Genomic DNA, 20,055 nt, shown 5'->3' on the forward strand with positions numbered 1-20,055 from the left:
TGGAGGTAACTCACAACTCTTTACATACACAATTATTTTCCCATCTGGGGCAGGAGAAAGTTACTATTTACTTCAAGCAGAAAAGGAATCATTTGAAATGTTGGTTTTGTCTGTTCTTTTAGGGAACAGATGCAGCTTGGAGAATTTGGGAATGGGGAAAACTATTCTATGGATGATTTCCATATTTTGAAGTTTGACACTCTTATCTGGGAAAAAAAAATTAAAAAGCCAACATTTTCAGACTGTCTTAAAAAGCAAATGGATTCTGGAGCCCAAGTTAGTGTCCTGACAGGACTCTTGTGCTCTGGGTCCACGGAGGTTCAGAGTCATAGTATGGGCTTCCCAGGAGACAGAATGTGAAGTAGAGCAATTTTAAAACACATCTGCTTGCCAATACATGGAATATCAACCATTCTGTTACACGTTTCATGTTAGCACTACACACTGATATTGATTGTAATTAGGAGTTTCAGCCTTGATGAAATTGCAATGGAAATACTGTCTGGTTATAATTTTTCCTTGGTTTGTCTTTCAGTTAATATTTTCCTTTTTTTTTTTTTGCTTTTTGCTTTTTGCTTTGATGACTGATATTACTGCAATTCACTTTATTACTGAAATGTAATTAAATGCTCTTTTTCTTCATACTAAATACCAAGATTTTGTGGCTGGACCATTCATAGATTACATCAAGTTACATACAAAGACTAAACATGACCATTCAAAAGTTGGTTTCACAACTAGCAGAATACCTTTGTTCTATGCCACAATAGTTACTGTTTAAAACAATATTTGTTTTGTGCCTTTCTTACAGATAATCAAAGTATTTCTTTATATTCCTTAAAAAAATTACATATTTTAAGGTTGAATTTTTATGGAGAAAATTACATAATATCTTAAAAGAAAGCCAAGACAAATTTCCAGAAAGTAATCAGACACAAAAAATTAACATTCTGCTGCAAAAGAAAATAATGACAGTAAATTAAAATCTTGTCTGTCAAGGAAAGTAAGTAGAAACTGAGTCACAATGATAGGAAATAATAGTACATAAAGCCACCTGAAAAGCAGAATGGCAAATATAATTGTATTCTTAAGTATAGAAATAATCCAAAATTACATGGGCCTTGGGTACAATGTCAAGTTGTAAATTGAAGACAAAAATAGACGTGATAAACTCAATCTTAATTAATAAAATAACTATACAGTCCAATAAAAATAGAACAATGTCATTTATCCAGTTACTTCAGTTCACAGCTTTGAGACAAGCTTCATTTAATTTTATAGCTATCTAATGTTAGTAATTTAGAGTACCTGTTAATTTACTGTTAGTCACTAGAGACACACCACACGAGAAGATAATTTAGATCACTATCATAACTTTAAATGGCTGAAGAGATAATTCAAATTCACAGTGCCTCATTGGTGAGTTAAAATTTGTATAGAGGTGAGGCTGCTGCTTATCAGTGCTCTGAGCTGGACTCTTTGAAGTCATTAAGGATTCATGGGATTTGGCTTCATGTCTTTAAACTTTGATCTGAAAAGTGCAGGAATGGAAAATGTAACTGACCTTCTGGATGTGGGATTCAAGGCAACCACTCCTCCAGCACTTGTATATGGGCCAGATACACATTACTCTCAAATAAACTAGAAATATTTATAGTACTGTGGCCACAATCTGCCCCCCCCGGTGGAAAATTCTGTAGGAGATTTCAGTATTCACTCTGCATTTCTTCCTTTGTGGAAATAAAGCATGACATTAAAGAAACTACTTTTAATCTTGTGAAAACTCTATATAATTCCAAAGTTAAAAGTGTAAGATGGAAAGAAATTACATAAGTTGGCAGTTAGCAATATATATCCAATATTTAACTTGTAGAGCACAGGTGATATCAGAGATCACTGGGTGGAGGCAGAGAAGAGAAAGGAAAGGAAAGATAAGAAAGTCAATGCTTCATATCTTTTAGTTAGATGGTCACAACTAGAAATGAAAAGTGAGTGAAGACACTTTTCAGTTTAAAAAATCTAAAGCAAGGTTGAATGATGAAAAGTTGAAGCTAATTAAGTGAATGCAGATTTTAACTTGGAAGGAAATTACAACTTGGAATAATATATCAAGGATTGAAACTGAATTTTAAATTCAAATTCAGGTTGTACGCTTTTTCCCAGAATGTTATTTTCTATATCCCCCAAGGAATTTAGGGAAGTCTTATGACCCACTCTATGCAAAAGGTAAACTGTTTTATCAGACATCTTTTGTGTAAGAAATGCACTAGCCACCTTTCCCATCTATATTACCTTTGCTTATATTTTTGTGTTTCTTATGTTACTTACTTATCAATACATCCTTATCATCATCAGTCAAATCTTTAAAGGCATCGTTAGTTGGCACAAACAGAGTCCATTCTCCAGGCCGTGACAGGACATCATCTAAATCTGCAGCTTTCACCAGACTGAGGAAAACACTGTTTAAAATAGACAAACCACAAATATATTGTGTTGAAGTGTAGGGTCCAGGCACTCAGTTACCCCAGAGTATCAATTTTCAAACACTCTCACTTTTTCCCAGAAATAAATACAGTGGAGGAGGAAAATAAGAAAAATAACAGCTCTTAAGAGTAGCAGGCTGAGGGAAAAGATTTGAGAAAAATAATATATTGGCAGCCCAGATCAGAGCAGTATTCATCGAGTGAAAATCCCACAGATCAAAGAAATTAAGGTGGGTTTCCAAGGTAGTTGTTTTCTCTAAGATACTGAGATACTTGCAGGAAGGTAACAGAAATATGTACTGGAAGGGTATGCAATCATGCTGCACCCATACGGGATTGTACTACTCATTAATTAAACCTCCAGACTCCAGTCATTATCCAGTCATTAATTAAACATCCAGTGAATTTATAGCTTTAGGTGTATCATTTGATCCTTTTTATCCTCTTACTCCTCTCGTTCCGGTGTTTTACTGACTCCTATGTGCTGTAAATAACCATTCTAGCATAGTCTGGAAGACCTTTCAGCATACAGCTGGAGGAAAACACTCTTTTTTTTCCCCCCATTTCTTCCCCCCTCTTTTTTTTTTTTTAGGACATAATAACCCCTTTTCTGTCTCCCAAAATCCAGCAACCCACAGTCCACAACTATTTCTCAGACCAGCTGTGTGGTATATTCAGTCATCCTCTGTAGGTAGATCTCAGTGCTGTTGAAACTGCTACTCACCTAAAACGCTTATCATTTCTCAGCATTTCATGCAATGTCTTTTCTGCTGGATTGATGATCTGTCTGAAGATGTGAATAAAACCATTCCTTCCTTCTTTACTTCCTCTGACCATGCATGAATTTTCAATACATACAGCCTGGTTAAAAGAGAAATGAATGTTGATATTCACACAATGATACACATTTAAACATTTGATAAAATGAGATGGATGCATAATTCTCAACTGTCTCCTAAATTTAAAAATAATATTCACATGTATTTCCTACAGTCAAATGGTGTGTACTTGCCAGGAAATCTGGTATTGTTTGAGAAAGCAAAAGTAACAAAATTTGGATTAAGTTAGTTTGGTGTAAATATTTTCAAATTTGATTTTTTTGTTTCCCTTGATGAGGTTCTTAATTAGTTCTAAAAACTAGCTTTAATTTTTAGAAAGCCCCATTCACTTACTGTGCGATATACAAAGACTCTAAGCAGTTTTCCTCCAATTGTCTCCAGCTCTTGTCCATTGTACAGTTCATTGAGTCCAATTTTCACTTTTATAATATGATTCTGCAGGATTGTTTTAAGAAGGCGTTGATCCATTCTTAAGGTGTCATCTACAAAGCCATTTAGATATTAATATATAGTGATTTATACATCGAATTTTCATTCAAATAAAGTTAACTTTGTATTTTGTATTAAAAGACCATGGAAACACTGAATCATTCTTTGAAATGCTCGAGTTAAGTCTTGCACAGATCTGTGTACACAGAAAATGAATAGTTAAGTTGTTTTTGTAAAGTGCCATTCCTTAAATTCAGTCATGAAATTTTGACATAGCCCTGATTAATTGTTATAAATGATAAGGCTGATGATTTATATGTGAGATGGCTCCATCTTCTGAATTAATGCTGAAGTTCTTATTACAACTTTTCCTTTTTGCATGTGCACTTTAAAACCTTTCCAGATTTCCTTCGGTGGTTGTAAGTTAACACTCAGATTCTTGGTGGAAGGGTAGGATGCCCATGTGGGAACTTCTGTAAATACACAAACACCTGTCTTATAGTATATTTGTATCAGTTTCTCTCTGCTTTAATATACTGGAAAATACCATCCTTCTTGTATACATTTTTGAGAATAAATAAATTGGGAATCTAATGCAAATAATGCAAAGATTAAGGGAACTGGTTGTTGATTAATATATTTCCTTTGCTACAATCTGTCAGTGTATATTGTGTATCTTATTTTAGTGATACTATTTCCATTAAAAAATGATACCAATAAAAATGCAGCTTAGTGGTTAGGCTTGTCTTGTCTTTCTGCGTGGTATGTATTTTGAAAGGATGAAGTATCTCCATTTCTCTCTGGCCTCTTCTCTTGGGACTAATTACTGGGGCTTATTTGGAAAACCGTCAGGGTAGCATATACTCTTTTTTTTTTTTTTTTGATATTCACAGTATAATCTTTTAAGTCTACTAACCTGAGAAAGCACCATTCAGAGGTGCCAGGAGAGTGTATTGGCCTTCTGGTCTAAGGGAAGATGCCAGTCCTAGCTGTGCCATCAGGTCTGTAAAGGTAGTCTGCTGGGCACCCCCAAGCTCAATGACTTGCTTGGCTGCCAATAAAGGAATAAGAAAAGATATTTTAACACACAGTTTATTCCTTTCCTGATTTGGATTCTCCATGCTTATCTATAACAAAATATCTGAGGGAATCTAGATAAGATTGTAGAAAACATCTTCAGTGTAAGAAGCTTTTCATACACATCACTGACCAGAATCAGGGATTAACACCTCATCAATGAGGTGGATAACGCCATTGCTTGTCACAATATCTTTGTGTTTCACCATCTTCACTCCATTCACAGTCAGACTTTCACCATCACAACCAACTTCAACTGTGTTTCCTTCCAAGGTTTCATAGACAGCTCCACCTGTAATGGCTTCAGAGCACTGGAGAGTATTTAAAATATGGAACTTCATGAGAGCTGTAGAGAAAAGAGCAGAAAGTTCATTTATAGGTGTTTTAATACATCTATTCATATATATATATATATATATATATATAATTCACATATAGTTGTGAGATAAAGTATTATGTCCACACTATTTTTAATAGTTTACTAGTTTATCTAACATATGTGTTAATTTGCACTCACAGATTATTTACTGAAAGTTATTTATATGAGAATTGATACTATAGGCCTCTAAACAACATCTATGGTCAAAAATCTTTGTCATTCCTTATATTATGAAAACTATACTGGTTACACTGTGATCTGCATGTAACAGAGTATATAACTTGGTGACTGTAGATGGAATGTTCCAAATGGACCTCTCAATACAAAGTTCTATAGTCTATGGCAAGTCAGCCCCAGATATATATTTTGTTATGCTTTACTATGTAAGTGAGATTAAGTATACTATCCTCTGTGTGTATGAAAAGAATCAGCAAAACATTCCTGAAGGCAATCTGAAAAAAAAAATTAAAAATCCACAACAAAAATGTCATGTTCTTTCAGGATTCCATTTTTAGTCATTGTCTCATTAAAATTAACCCAGATCCCTCTTTTCACCATTCTCCATTGAGATACTGCATAATGACTTAATCAGCTTATAATGAAATGATGGAGAAGTTCTTTAGTGAAGTTGAGTTCATAAATGAGAACTGAAATGCAGCTTTCTGTTTCTTAGTGGTCCATTACAGTACTGTCCACATTACAGACTGAATCAGTTATTATTGTAGTTCTCAGAAGAATATGTGTGCTGATGGTGACATTTTGTCAGAATATATAGTATAAATTCAGTTCAATTTGCAGGGTAGAACTTGCCTTTTAGAAGAACATGTAATTTTTGTATGAAAAATTTGTTCATGAAAAAGCTATGAGAGAATCCCACATTCACAGAGCCCTGTATTTTTAAGGACAGGAATCTCTATCGGAACTATGCAGCTGAACTATTAGAAACATCATTGTGAGTATATTTTCACAGTTTCCTTAAAACTGTTTCGGAAACTAAGTTTTCAGTGACTTTGAGTCCCTAGGTAACTAGAAAAATTGGAGACAGAAGAAAGAACTCCTCTTGTGTGTATGAAAGTACAGGTGCTTAATTTCAGAGCTACTATGATCATGTAGTTTCTACCTCCTGATCTGCTCACCTGTATTTCTGATCTGCAAAAACAAGGTTACATACCTTCAGAAGCCACTTTGTCACCCATGATCCTTTCTAAGACTCCCCTTGGAAGCCTCTCAAAAGCTTCATTAGTAGGAGCAAAGAGTGTGTAATGACCAGGCCTTCCAAGAATATCCAAGACATCTGATGTGATGGCAGCAGCCTAGAAAATAAATTTGTTTTTCAGTGTTGGTTATTTAAAATATTATCAAAATACATTATCTTTCTAGTTTCACCTAATGCCCACAGGTACTTTCATGCTAGACTGAGATCAGTGGTATATAAAAAATGATTTGATAAAAAGAAAGAGAAAATCAGTTTTGTGGGAAAAATGTGTCTTGATATGCTGAGTTACATTCTTATTTTAGCACACAGTAATCATTACATTCTGATAGAGGTGACAATAGGCCAGAAATTTTTATTATTATAGCCTGAATTTTTAAATTAAAAATGTGAACATATAGGTTTTGACAAATTAGATCAAGGCAATAATCCATCAAACCTAATAATTTGCCCCTGAAACAATAAAAATGTATTACGGGTGTATGACTAATTTGGTTAAATACAAGGAGGAGTGTTTGAAAAACGACAGAGGGCTGAGGGGTGACCTCATTTCTCTCTACAGCTTCCTGAGGAGAAGTGGAGAGGGAGGTGCTGGTCTCTTTTACCTGGTATCTAGGGACAGGAGGCATCGGAATGGTTCAAAACTGCACCTGGGGAGGTTCAGACTCAATATCAGGAAACATTTCTTTAGAGAGAGGGTGGCCAAACCCTGAAACAGGCTTCCTAGAGAGGTGGTCAGTGCCTCAAGACTGTCAATGTTTAAGAGGCATTTTGAAAATGCCCTTAATAACATGCTTTAACTTTTCATCAACCCTGAACTGGTCAGGCAGGTGGATTAGATGATTGTTGTAGGTCCCTTCCAACTAAACAATTCTATCTCAGGCTTTGAGGCCAGGAAAAATTATCTCCAGATTTTTAATCCCTAAAATGTTATTCAGCTACTGACATTAAAAAGTTAAATTAAACACAGTTGATGAAAAATTTTCTACTTTCAAGTAATGAAGAAGAGGTGAACAGTCTGAATTGAATATAACCCAATTCAGTAATTTAATTTTCAAATAAATATAATTTCCCTTTTATTCCTTAAATAAATCTTCTCAACTTGCTTATAAATCTGTGTACAATCTCTCAATTTGTTTGTTTTCATGACTGGATTAATCCTAAAAGAAAACAATATGTATTTCTTTGGTGGCTGAAACCTATCCTCATTAGATTCAAAGACTGAAGAAAAAGAAAAATACAGGAAAAGTAATCAGAGATATTGTGAGAATATATGATGGATTAAAAGGGTAATATGATAGAGTATGCCAATATAAATTATGAACAGGTTTTCTAGAAAAAAGAACATGTAAAATTGGATACATCTGTACTTGAGTAAAGAATTTGCTCAGTTAAATATGAAATACTATTAGCTCAACCTAAAACAGAAAGATAAAGTGCTTATGAAACTGGTGATCTGGAAGATGAGAATGACCATCTTAAAAGAAATGTCATATTAGAGTCTCCAGGCTGATTTTGTTTAATGGTTTCATTAGCACATTTACTTTTGGAGCCAAAGTCATTAAAGCAGTATGAAGTGCAGAGGCATGCACACAGGAATTATCAGGTATGTGTGCTATAAACACAGACTTTATCCTTTGAAAAGTCAGAAAGGCAGAGTCCAATTGCATGGAACTAAAAAAAAAAAAAAACCAAAACCTAGCATGATGTTAGCATGTACCCTGGAAACCAGCTTTTTTTTCAGAGTTAGGGAGGTATGCAAGTTAATATAAGGGAAATAGATAAGACCTTATCTAGGATTAGATGAAAATATCTGCTTAGAGTTTAGAAAAGTTAAGCCCAGATAGAAGAGATGCAAGAAAGAATGCTCAGGAAAATAATGAACTAGGGGGCTTCTTTTTCAACTGGGGACTAGAAAGAGTTGGGGTTTATATTCAATTTTTTAAAGAGATTAAATGATGTGGTTGACTATAGCAGTCATGGACTGAATTTAACTTATTCAGAGGATCTTTTCCACCTTTGTGCTTCCCCATTTAAAAGATTTTTCTGTATTTATTGAGGAGATGGAGAAGGGAAAAGGACAATTGTTATTTGTAAAACCATGGCATATTTTTTTAGACATGTGCAGCATGAAATCCCATTAGATTAAGCAGGCACATCTTCTAGAAGAAGGAAAAATTAGAAACATGGACAGAAAAAGACCTGCTTCCTCTCTACAAGAAAAATCCTTCCTGCATGTATCTACTGTGTTCTAAAACTCGCTGAGTTAGGTTCTGTTTTTTTAGCATTTTCTATTGTACATTTCTGAATTATTTATCTAGCACCAGACACTGTAACTTATGCTTACGGGTTTCATTACCTCAGTGCTTGATGAGAAGACACAATTTTTTACATACAGGGCAACATTGTGTCCTGTTGATGTGGTCTTATTTGATCCACAAAATAACAGAAGAAGACTCCTTATGTAAAATATACGTTGCCTTTTTATATAGCTAGATTTGCAATATTAGCTGGAGTTCTAAATTTAATTGATTTATGTCTCTTACTGAACTAACTCTTCTTAATTCCAGGTATCATACATAAATATAAAAGAAAAAAAAAAAAAAAAAAAACTAAAAGACCAGAGAAGTCCTTTTATTTTTGTCCACTTACTCTAAGAGATGAAAGATCATCTTCAACTTCAATAAAATCTTGAATGGTATTTCCAACAGCAGTCAGGACACGATCAATGACATGAACAACACCATTGGTAGCAATCTGGTTGCCGTGGATGATCCTGGCACAATTAACAGTAACAACCTATATATGAAGAATCAAGCAGTAGAAGATTAAACATTAATTTGATCATATACTTGGTATCTGATCCTTACAGATTGGCAACATATGGACTGTACATTAAGAATTCACTGTTATTCTTCCAGTTTTTATTTTAAATTTTAAGTAAAACCTTGTAGGATTTGAAAGGCTGCAAGCTTCTGGAAAGCTAGCAGCAGATTTATACAGGCTACATTGATTTCATATTCATGTTTTATTTTTTGTTGTAATTATTCAGATTTGTTTTCCATTTCTGGTTAATGTGGTGATTGTATGGATCTTTACTGGTGTAATCTGTAGTCCAACATTTTGATGCATTTAAAGCAACAAAGATAAGTAACTTAACCAGTAGATTTATAACATTTATAAAAATTATTTTTTTTCTGGCCCAGTAATAGATGTGTGTCCCCTACAATCTTAAATGCTTCTACCGTGCACGCTAATTCAAATAAAAGATTCAATTTAAGATTATTTTGTAAACATATGAAGATTAATAGTAGATTTTGCTCTCAGATTTATTACAATCATATATTTTGGCCACAAAAGTCTTTGTCTTTTAGGAAGAAAGTTCATTCTTATTTGAACCTTAACTTCTAAACAGTAAACAGCACACATTCATTAATTCTCTCTTAGTGATTAATTACACAGCAAACAAAATTTCTTTAAGAGAAAATTCATTTTTGTCAGTGGCAACTGACTGCCTAGATGTTGAATTTTCTATAACCTATTTTCTTAGCTATAGAAGGAAATAAAGGACAGAGTAATAGCTATAACTGAATAACTGTAGTAGGAAAAAAAAAAAAAAGAGAATAGACTTACCCCATTAGGATAATGGTTAATAAGCAATTTCTGGTCATTATACATAGACACCAGAGTCATGCCATTCTTAAGATCTTTTGTCAACATGCGTTTGTTTACCATGTGGTGGTGAAGAGCATTATACAGTTCAATATTTACATTGTCAACCAAATTCCTATGAATTTCCTGAAGAAGAAAGGAATTTAATTAATTAGAAGCTTCAAAACATTATTCCAGTCAGAAAGATCTGCATATTAGTTTACCTTAACATATGCTTTCAATATATTCAATAATGGATATTTTCTGTTGGGTAACATGATTTTGATACCTATCAATCTGGATCTACTTAACTGATGCCTTAGTCTGTTATGTTCACAAATGGAAGACAAGAGGTCTCATCACAGACAAGTCATTGAGGAGCTTAGATTCGGTATTTATTTAACTAAAAGCATTACTAAAAGAAAGACACCTGAATCACTGACACAGTACAGTTATACTTTATTTCATACAATTGATGGAATTCCTGTCAGTTTCCCCAAAACTATGCTAATAACACTAACAATATTAATATTTGTCATGCAAGTGCTTAAATAAGAAACACTTATAGTTGCTTAGTACTCCTGAAAATATATTCAGATTTTTAGCTTCAGCAATGCATGTTAAGCATGCAAATTATTTTATTATAACTTGTGTAATGTCCTCTCATACCTAAAATATCAATATTGTTTCTAGTCTACCTTATTAGCGGTCGCATCTAAAACAGCATTAGCTGAAAGAGAAACACACTTTAAGACATGCACGCACACATACGCACTTACTGCATTTAATTGTTCCCAGGCTTCATTGTTTGGTGCAAAAAAAGTGAATGATCCTCGTCCCTCAATCTCTTCTCTCAGCTTTGATATGTCAGAATACTGCTGTGTGGAGGTAGCTCCCACAATACCAAGCGTACCATATACATGATCAATAGGAGCGACTGAAATAAACATAAGAATACTGTAAACCATTCAGTCATCCAGTTTCTCACAATCAAACCTACTTTGTTTCTTTTGGTTGGACAATAATATTGCCTTTCTGAAACTGTTTAAATCAATATTAAAACAATGTGCTTGGATCAAAATTCCACTGTCAACACACTCAAAATCCATACAAACACATCTGCTTGTTATTCAGTTTTTTTGGTTTGCTTAATGAAGAATTAGATCAAACAAAACTGACTATTTTAAAGTTTTCTTTAGAAGAGTTGTCTTGTTGTACCAACTCAGTCTGAAATGAGAAGCTATCCACTGAAGACAGGAGTAAATTCCATCTATAATAATAAAAATTTCAATGGAAGGGGTCTCATTTGGTCGTGGTAGACCAGAATTCTTCTTATGAGGCCTTTGGCTCTTCTTCCTGTGTGTGATTAACACTGCTACATGAGAACAGGATTCATCTCTCCTAATTCTAGGTGTCTAGAAGTGAGGCATCTGCATGTGAGCTAGTTGTTCTTGGCTCTTTTTTTTTCCATGGAGAGGAACAGATAATTCTAGAGTGTGGCTGACCTCACCTTAATGTAAACATCTAAAGTGAGATTAATTCATCTAAACAAACTGAATTCTGTCTTAGATATGCCTATCTTTATTATTGAATGTAAAGCGATTTATTCAGATATAGGGATCTAAAGTTATGGAATATATTCCTTCTCAGATTACTCTGCTGCAATGGATTTTATTTATGCAAAACAGAATAGCACAAATAGGAGAAATCAAGAATTCCTGTCTGTTTTCACTCCTTCTTAGTTTATTTAAAGCCTACAACACTACTTTAGTAAATAAGATTCAAGTCTTCTCAGGAAAAGGAATAACGCTGCACCTCATGTCCTGGGTTTCTGACCCCACTGGTATGCTTCAGGTTATTCTGGGGGGTGATAGGAATAGGAATAAAAGCTCTTCTTTGGTAGCTTTGGAAACAGAAGACACTGTTAGTCCTCTCCAATCCAGCAGCTGGAAGGAGCTGGGAAATTCAACTTAAACTGCATGATCAAATTCAGTGCTGGCTGATATTTAAGTGTGTTGGCTGTATGCAAATCAAGCTATGTATTCTCAGACAGCAATTCTTATAAAGAAGCAATCATTTCTCAAGATGACCACCTGTGAAAGTGTTATAATGTTTCTGATATACTGACTCATCCATATGAAAATGAGCTTGTACCTGCAGGACATCCTCTCATACCATCCATCTTCATATAGCCAGGACAGCACTCATATAAGACAGTTCTGTGGATTATAGACAAAAGCACAATTAAATAATATACAGGACAAGTGTATAATAATTTTAGCTGAGTCTATTTTTTAATCTTTTTATTGTTCATTTTTCATTGCTAAGTACACACTGTCCAGATCTTCATCTCTTTTTTATCACTCAACCTTTTATATATAGACTACAAATTGGTTGTATTTTACTAAATGCATGATGTGACTAGAGCAGCAGCTGAATAAAAATGTAACAGGTCTATTTTGAAAAGACTAGGTTGGATTGAAGAAAGGAAAAAATAAAGAATGTGAGGACATTGAGTGAAACTGGTGGCAGCAGGGTTGTAAAGGAAAAAGAAAAAAAAAAAAAAAAAAACTGAAGAGAAATTAAAATGACAAAACTACATGAGGTCACCTACATACTGGATATAGGAACTAAATGAATACTTAAGAGAAGGTCCTGTGGATTATATGGTGATAGAAAGTGAGATGGCAGAGTCTCAATTTTTTAAGGAAGACTCTAAAGAGGCTCAAGAATGAGAATGAAAAAAAAATAAGAACAGACATAAAGCAGGTTATAGAGAAGGAAGTCACTAAAGACTGGATGGATGGACACAAGCGAAAAGTTCAGTGGTAAATGTAATGAGGATATAAAACAGACTACAAGAAACCACAAGCAGAGATAAAAGAGTATGTCATCACAGCATATATTGAATTTAACAATACCAGGAACTGTTATATAATGAGGTCAACAAAATTTTATCATTCATGAATGCATGTAAGCTATACATAAGAGAAAACCAAGGCTAACTGATAATTCTATACTGTGACACTTAATTTAGCATTGATGGTCTTATAATATACACTGTCTTCTTAATTAATATGAGAGAAATAAAAGCTCTACCATAGATCTTCTTGACAAATTCTCCTCTCTTACATAAAAGTGAGAGTTCACTGAAGTTATCAGAGTTGATTTTGGCTCCTTGGGAGAGGGAATGACAGCAAATTATACAACCTTACCAAAGTCTAAAACATAAACTTTAAGACATTAGACTACAGATATTACTTTTCGAATTATGATACACTGTGAATGACTAGGAAACATTGCCATCACGGTTTTACATAATAAATTTATTTTTATAGATGTGGCTGATGTTTGCAATGCTAGAGTTCTGAACACTAATTCCTTGAAAGTTTTTGCTGAGTCTTTACCACTACATTCCAGCTTTTAATTTGCTGACTCTTTGGTGGCAGCTGAGTACACTTCTGTTATTTTTCATAAAGATGACAAAATGTTGACCACAAACACATTAAAATGAAGAGCTCATTCAAATGAAAATTTGGACTTAAGACTTTCAACATCCGAACTACTTGAAGAGATTAAAAAATTAAAGTAGATTGTACGAACAATAGCATTACAAGTCATGCTTTTAAAAGTGAGGATTATAATTCCATAATTGACAGCAATCTGATAGAGCTGGTGAAGATTAGAGTTTTTTTAAAAATCACATAGTCATTAATTTCTCTGTGCTATTAAAATATTTTGTCTCCATTCCCTCATATACATATACACGGACAGCATATTCTGCCATGTGCATCTTTTCATCTGAGAAGCCAGATATTGAAAGTATTTGTATAGTTCTTTTTAATATATCTCTTCCTTTAAAGCAATTCACTGAATGACTATTTATTGGGAATTAAAGAATAGCATACAGTTTAGTCTACAGATTTTCTAACTAATAAGAAAATTAACTTTATAGTCTTCCTCCTTGTTGAAACCTTGTCAGAAGCTAATTTAAAAAAAAAAAATCTGATTAAAGAAAACTCTGTAGCAGAACAAGAGTCAGAATGTTCTCCCAACTGTGTGAACTGCTTTGTCATGAGAAAATACTTTTTTGTTCCATGGAATAGAAAATATCTCTCCCCCCTCACCCCATGAACAGTTTTGAAAGATTGCAGTCTTAATTAGCTTTTGGGAAAAGGAAAAAGGAAGCTGTTATAAGCATAGATTAAGACATGGCAAGTTTAGTCTTCTTACTATATCCAACAATGACACAATTAATGAAAGGCAGAAAATTGGCTGGAGAACATAGTTAAGAAAGAAGATGCTTTTTCAGCCAAGCATTGCAAGATCAGTGCCTTTTTTACCATGTAACTTATTATGTACAGGCAGGGCTTTTTTTTCAGTAATCGGGGGTTACTGTAAGTTCCTACTTACAGTACTCATGTTCCCTTACAGTTCACTGCAATTAGAAGATCCATGTATCAGCTGTATTCAAAATGTAGTGAGAAAGATGGAATGAGAGAAAAGGTGTTTGTATGGAGGATCCCATGATAAGGTGAGAACCAAATAAAACTGCAAGATGCAGTTCCTCAGCACCACTGGTGTATAGACACCAGTATACAGTAGAAGTACCATCTCACACATAAGTTATCCTCACCTGTATGTCCCTACTAGTTCAACATAAGATGGTGCCCAAGTGAAGAAAGCAGTTACTCAGATAACAAGCAATGATATATTCTTGAGTTTGGGGAAGTTTTTTGTGGTTTTTCTTTTTTTTTATGTTTTGAGGTGGGTATTTTTGGTTGGTTGGTTGTTGGATTTTTTTTAGCACAAAGTTATTCTGACCTCATCCATAGGAGTATATTCCAAAGGAAAAAGGGGCAGAGAAACACTACCTTACATCCTTGTTATTTTTGGCTGACAGACCCAGTTTTCAGTTTATTCAGATCAGCTCTGTGACTCATCTGTTTCTACTCCTTGCTGGCATGGAGAACAAATATTACAGAGAAACAGTGGAATGACTTCTGGTCAAATAGACTTGGATTTTGGCAGATCTTTAAGTTGCATCCCAATTGGAAATTTACAGCAGTGGATAGAAATTGTGAAAAATAAAAACATTGTTAAATTATCATTTTATAGATCATATATGCAAGTTAGGGAGGACTTGTTAACATGGAGATATTAACATGAGAAGAGACATTGTCTTTTAGTTTAACATTCTTATTATAGTAACCTCGTTAGTCATGTCTACATTTCTGTTTTAAGTACACAGAATGTAAAACTCCCATTAACAGCTAAGACTGTTATACCAGATCCTCTATTACAGCCACAAAAAATCCTCAGGAGTTATATGTTTTAACTTACTTTCGTATACACTGTTTTTCCCCTCTAGCCTTGTCCTTTGAATGCTTGTACAATAGTAGGAGTGTGAAAAGAAGAAGGAGAAGGCAGGTCATATTTTTGTATAGAGTCTCATGCCCAAATCTACCTAGGCCCACTGCTCAATGTCTTCCTCTGTTTGACTGTAGCAAGCTTCTTGCTGAGGGCCTTACAAGGGCTCTGTAAAATGTTTTACAGCTTACATTTCTCTAAATTCTACTCAGCGAAGAGAAGAAAGTCACTACCTGACTTCAGTTCAATGAGTCCAGACTGCCTATTATTTCAAACTATTTTCCTGACACAGGAAGGTATTTATCACTGCATAACTCATTTTACTCAAAATAATTGATTCCCTGACAGATCTGTGCTGAGAACAGACTTTCTCTCATGGGAAGACATGACATCTATCTAGGAATAAAACCACAGTAGTAGGTTGTTTTCCAAAATTGACTTTGAGAATATCCAAGTTTCAGTCTAAGTTATTTTCAGGAAATACCCTTCTTCCTAATGTGTCTGCAGTGGGAAAAAAACCCAACTCTGTAGTGCCAAAGAAGTCAGTGGTATGGCAGACTTTACTCAGAAGGTGAAGTATTTTGGAGGACTTGCAGCATGTACACTGAAGGAAAAAGGAAGTCAATATTATAATGCCACCTGGAGGAGAAGGAAAGATTCTGATAAAAACTGTAATCCTATAGGTCCTGAAAAAACTAAAGGTAGAGGTAGGGCAAATGATGACACAGAATCTAGTCTGAATGGAAATTGATCATTGTTACCATCATCAAATGCACACAAATCTGCAATCTGTATAAAAAAAAATAGTTTTAAGATGTCCGGATTTGCTTATAAAAATAAAGACAAAATCAAAACGAGAGACTGTTTATGACTCCAGACAGTCAACTACATTCCAAAGAACCTTCTGGAGATTTAGAATAATCAGATTTCTTGTCTTGGTAGGATGTTCATTACGATTTGTGCTACACCCCCTCTAACTTACTGATGTTACTTTCTTCCACCTCCTTAAATAAGTATTTAGTAACTAATAAAGTTCACAATAGCAGAAAACTTAGGGTCACAGGTTGGCCCATGAAAATCAGGTCTTCCCCTTGGTTCTGGTGGGGTTATGTTATCATTCTTCATGTCTAGACTGACTTTAGAGTTGAGACGTCAAAGCCATGGCAGTGCTTGAAAGGCAAGACTGTGTGTTAGAATCAATGTCTCGTTGTATCAGAAGTGTAACTCAGCTCCATTAATTTATGGTATGCTGTCAGAGCACTGAGAACACTTTCTCAGAAATAAAATGGAAGAAAACTTCCTCCTACTACATCTTCCCTCTGTCTTTTTCCTACAGATCCTTTCCAACACTGTGTTATGACAGGTAGCATCTTTCAGGAATCTCAAAAAATGCAAAGCCTCTGACATGCAACAGCAGAAGTAGAAACCACAACTCAAGCCCATTTCAAGTCCTTGCCTGACTACTATCTGATTTACATTTTAACAGTGTGAAAACCATTACTGGAGGCATTTTCCTCACATAAATAATAATTTCAAAGTCTTAAGCAGTTTTATATAAGTAAGTATAAGGATCATGCTCAAGAAGAACAATTAATACAATTGTTTGTCAGCCAGGACAGCTGAACCAGTTATTTTTTTTTTTTTTTTAATTTAAAAAAAAACTAAACAAAATGTAAAGATGGATTTGAAGAAAAATAAAAAAATAAATAGGAAAGGAATACTTTTTAATTATGAATTGTCATATTTGTCAATGGACTGGAGGGAGCATGAGAGACTGTAGCCATATTAGCACTGCTAGTGATACATGCACACTACATGATTTTTTGTGCTCCCCCCCATTCCCTGGAACAAACCCAGATTGCAACTGCATCTAACTTTTTGTCAGCATAGAATTCTTTGAACAGAATTCTTTGACTTTCTGTAAAGAACCACTGACTTGATTTCATACAAGTTTACAAAGTCTTGTAGTTGAACTTAAAAGTATTCTGTTTGTAAAAGCTCACTTGGATTCAATGTGAGCTATGTGAAATTGTTTAAAGTCAAATATATCTATTATTTTTTTCTTCAATTTATCATTGTTTCTACATTTAGAAACACTTTTTAAAGCTTGAAGAATGGACTGGAAAATGTGGATCCTATTTACTCATTACTTTGACAATCAGGAGAATAAAAATATGACTAATCTCAAATTATTAGTCATTTCTTGTTCAAGCTCTCCTTTCTAGTCCATTTAGTGAATTACTGTTGATTGGAAAAACATTTTCAAGAGAATTTAAAGTTTCTTTACAAAGGGAGTCATCTTCTACTGGCTTATGCTGCTACCACTGTGGACATTTTTCTTCCATATTAACCTCTGATAAGGAAGCTTTTGTCACAGAAATAAAAAATATCTATTCCACATTACAATGACATCTAAAACAGTGGTTGATGTTCATTAGGAAAGTTTTAAATACAGATCTTACTTTAAATGGAGTTAAGTTCCTCAAACGCATAATTTGCACCAGATACCAATATAACTTAACATTTTTATGTCTTACGACATGCAATCTCTCAGTAACTATTCGAGTTGTGTGCTTAAATATTACTTGGGCATTTGGAAGAGTTTTATAGGCTTTCACTGAGAGAATCCTAATACCCTAAGACAGAGTTGCAGTTGAAACCTGGACTCCCTGTTCACTCAAGCCTTTCTGAAAACATTACCTCAGACCTATTTGGACCCTGTAAGAGAATAATGGGAAAATAAAAATAACTATTTCCTGTGACAACTGCTGAAAAATTTATCCAAGTAATTGTATAAGAGCAAGAGAAAATGTGGTACATGAGAAAAGCATTAGTTTATTGTGTTGGGTAAACAATGGTAATACAAGTGAGGCAGACAAATTTCAAGACTGGGAGTTTTGTATGTATTCACACTCTGAAGCTGCATTATGGCTGATAAAGCAGCAGTGACTTAGACATTTTGTCACAGAGAAAACAATTGCTTGCGTTGTGAGAAATGACAATTGAAATATACACACAGATTCCAAAAGAATGCCAAACTCACCCAGATTTAATCTGTATCCAGAACCACATTTTGATATTTTTTTTTTCTTGTGGAGAGGTATGGTCTGAGCACACAGCTCTGATGGGTAGTGTTGAGTTTTTTTCACAACTGGCCTATTTTGTTCCTCTGTTTTTTGGGATAGGTCACTTAACCTCCTATCTCTGTGTTTAAGATAAAGCTATGAATACTTAACTCAGAGAAGTATTGCTGAAACTAATATTTTGAAACCTCTTAAATTTAAAAAATATTATATACTATGCTGTAATTTTCAGACTTTCCACTCCTTTTGTGATTATTTTTTTGGCAACAGTTACTGGATCAGTTATTCAGGTGGTTTTAGAAGCAGCTAAAGAGAAGCTGTATCATTGTAAAATTATGAACGGAATTCTACCTGTGTCTGCATTTGAAACAGTTTTTCTCTGACAAAATGATAGTTTTCTAATTGTACATTGTATTTTCTCAATGAAAGAGAAATAGTTTTGAAACAGAGCATACGTACGCTTTCTTTCCACAAATGGCTCCCTGGTACCAGTTTCTGCAGGTGCTGAAGTATTTCTTTTTTGTTCCCATAACTTGCTGAAGGGCACAGACATTTGGACTATAGGTGGGAGTGAGAGAAATTTTAAAAATAAGTTTCTGTACATCTTTGGAAAACTTTTATATAAAATAGCAGCAAATACTGTTTCTGTTGAGCGAGAGTAAGAAATGAACATCTGGCTAGAGTTCCCAGGGCAGGTGTGTTTTCAAGCAGCCACAGTGCATGATCCTGGGACTGCCCAGCTGGGTTCCTTGGCAAGGCCACCCTCCCGGCAGGGATGGAAGATTCCCCTCAGTTCTGGTTTGACCCTCTGTCTCTGATGGGCAGTGATCGCCAGCTGTGCCTAGTTAAGTCTCAACATGTCTTGTATTTCTCCCTTCCGCCTGCAAAGTGAATTAATTACCAGCCACCAGAGACCACGTTATGAATGCCATCAGGCTCTTTTCATTAAAGTTTTTGTCTTGTACACATCTGTGCAGCTGAAGGTCATGGGGAGATGAGGAAGAAAAAGTGCCTTGTTCTTTATATAGAAGGAAACCCTGTCTTCTGTATATCAATCAGCTATTTTTATTACCAACTGTTTGGAGTACCGCAGACACCTAAGCAAACATTCTCGGAATTACTGGGGACCAAAGGGTAAATTGTCATGTAAATAAAAGGAGTCACAGACTTCAAATGATGAATATTTTTTCCTTAGCATGGTAGTGTACAGAAGAGGAATTTCTTAAGGGCAAATTCCATAGAGCAACGGCATTTTGTCACTAATTTTTATACTTCTACAATTAAAAAAACTAATCAATTCAAACGTTAGAACATACATTTTACATCAGTGGGAAGCCAGGGAACTTTTTTGTTTGAAAAATCTCAGTGTGTGTGTGTGTGTGTGTGTGTGTGTAGCAGGCAGAGGGAATTTAACAAAAGGAAGATAGGATGGTAAACAATTCTTATTCACAAAATGTTTTTTACTTAAAAAGACTGAAGGAAAATATCTTTAGACACATGTGCCTCCTTGACACCAGCTGTTCAAATTATT

General features: G+C 34.5%; 1 protein-coding gene across 10 annotated transcripts in view; it reads right to left on the minus strand.

The window, feature by feature from the left end:
* POSTN (periostin) overlaps positions 1-20,055 on the minus strand; it is a 37,459-nt gene that overhangs the window by 16,689 nt on the left and 715 nt on the right. For all 10 annotated transcript variants that reach the window (XM_032982891.2, XM_042793339.1, XM_032982896.2 and 7 more), the window contains exons 2-12: positions 18,984-19,082; positions 12,226-12,290; positions 10,851-11,008; positions 10,054-10,218; positions 9,073-9,219; positions 6,379-6,520; positions 4,962-5,174; positions 4,668-4,802; positions 3,656-3,804; positions 3,208-3,344; positions 2,329-2,459 (exon numbers count right to left, since the gene is read on the minus strand). In XM_032982891.2, the coding sequence (XP_032838782.1) occupies positions 2,329-2,459; positions 3,208-3,344; positions 3,656-3,804; positions 4,668-4,802; positions 4,962-5,174; positions 6,379-6,520; positions 9,073-9,219; positions 10,054-10,218; positions 10,851-11,008; positions 12,226-12,290; positions 18,984-19,082 (1,541 nt within the window). The remainder of the gene's footprint in view (positions 1-2,328; positions 2,460-3,207; positions 3,345-3,655; positions 3,805-4,667; positions 4,803-4,961; positions 5,175-6,378; positions 6,521-9,072; positions 9,220-10,053; positions 10,219-10,850; positions 11,009-12,225; positions 12,291-18,983; positions 19,083-20,055) is intronic.

The sequence above is a fragment of the Tyto alba genome, unplaced genomic scaffold (assembly GCF_018691265.1).
Source record: "Tyto alba isolate M040663 unplaced genomic scaffold, T.alba_DEE_v4.0 Super-Scaffold_2, whole genome shotgun sequence".
Taxonomy (NCBI): domain Eukaryota; kingdom Metazoa; phylum Chordata; class Aves; order Strigiformes; family Tytonidae; genus Tyto; species Tyto alba.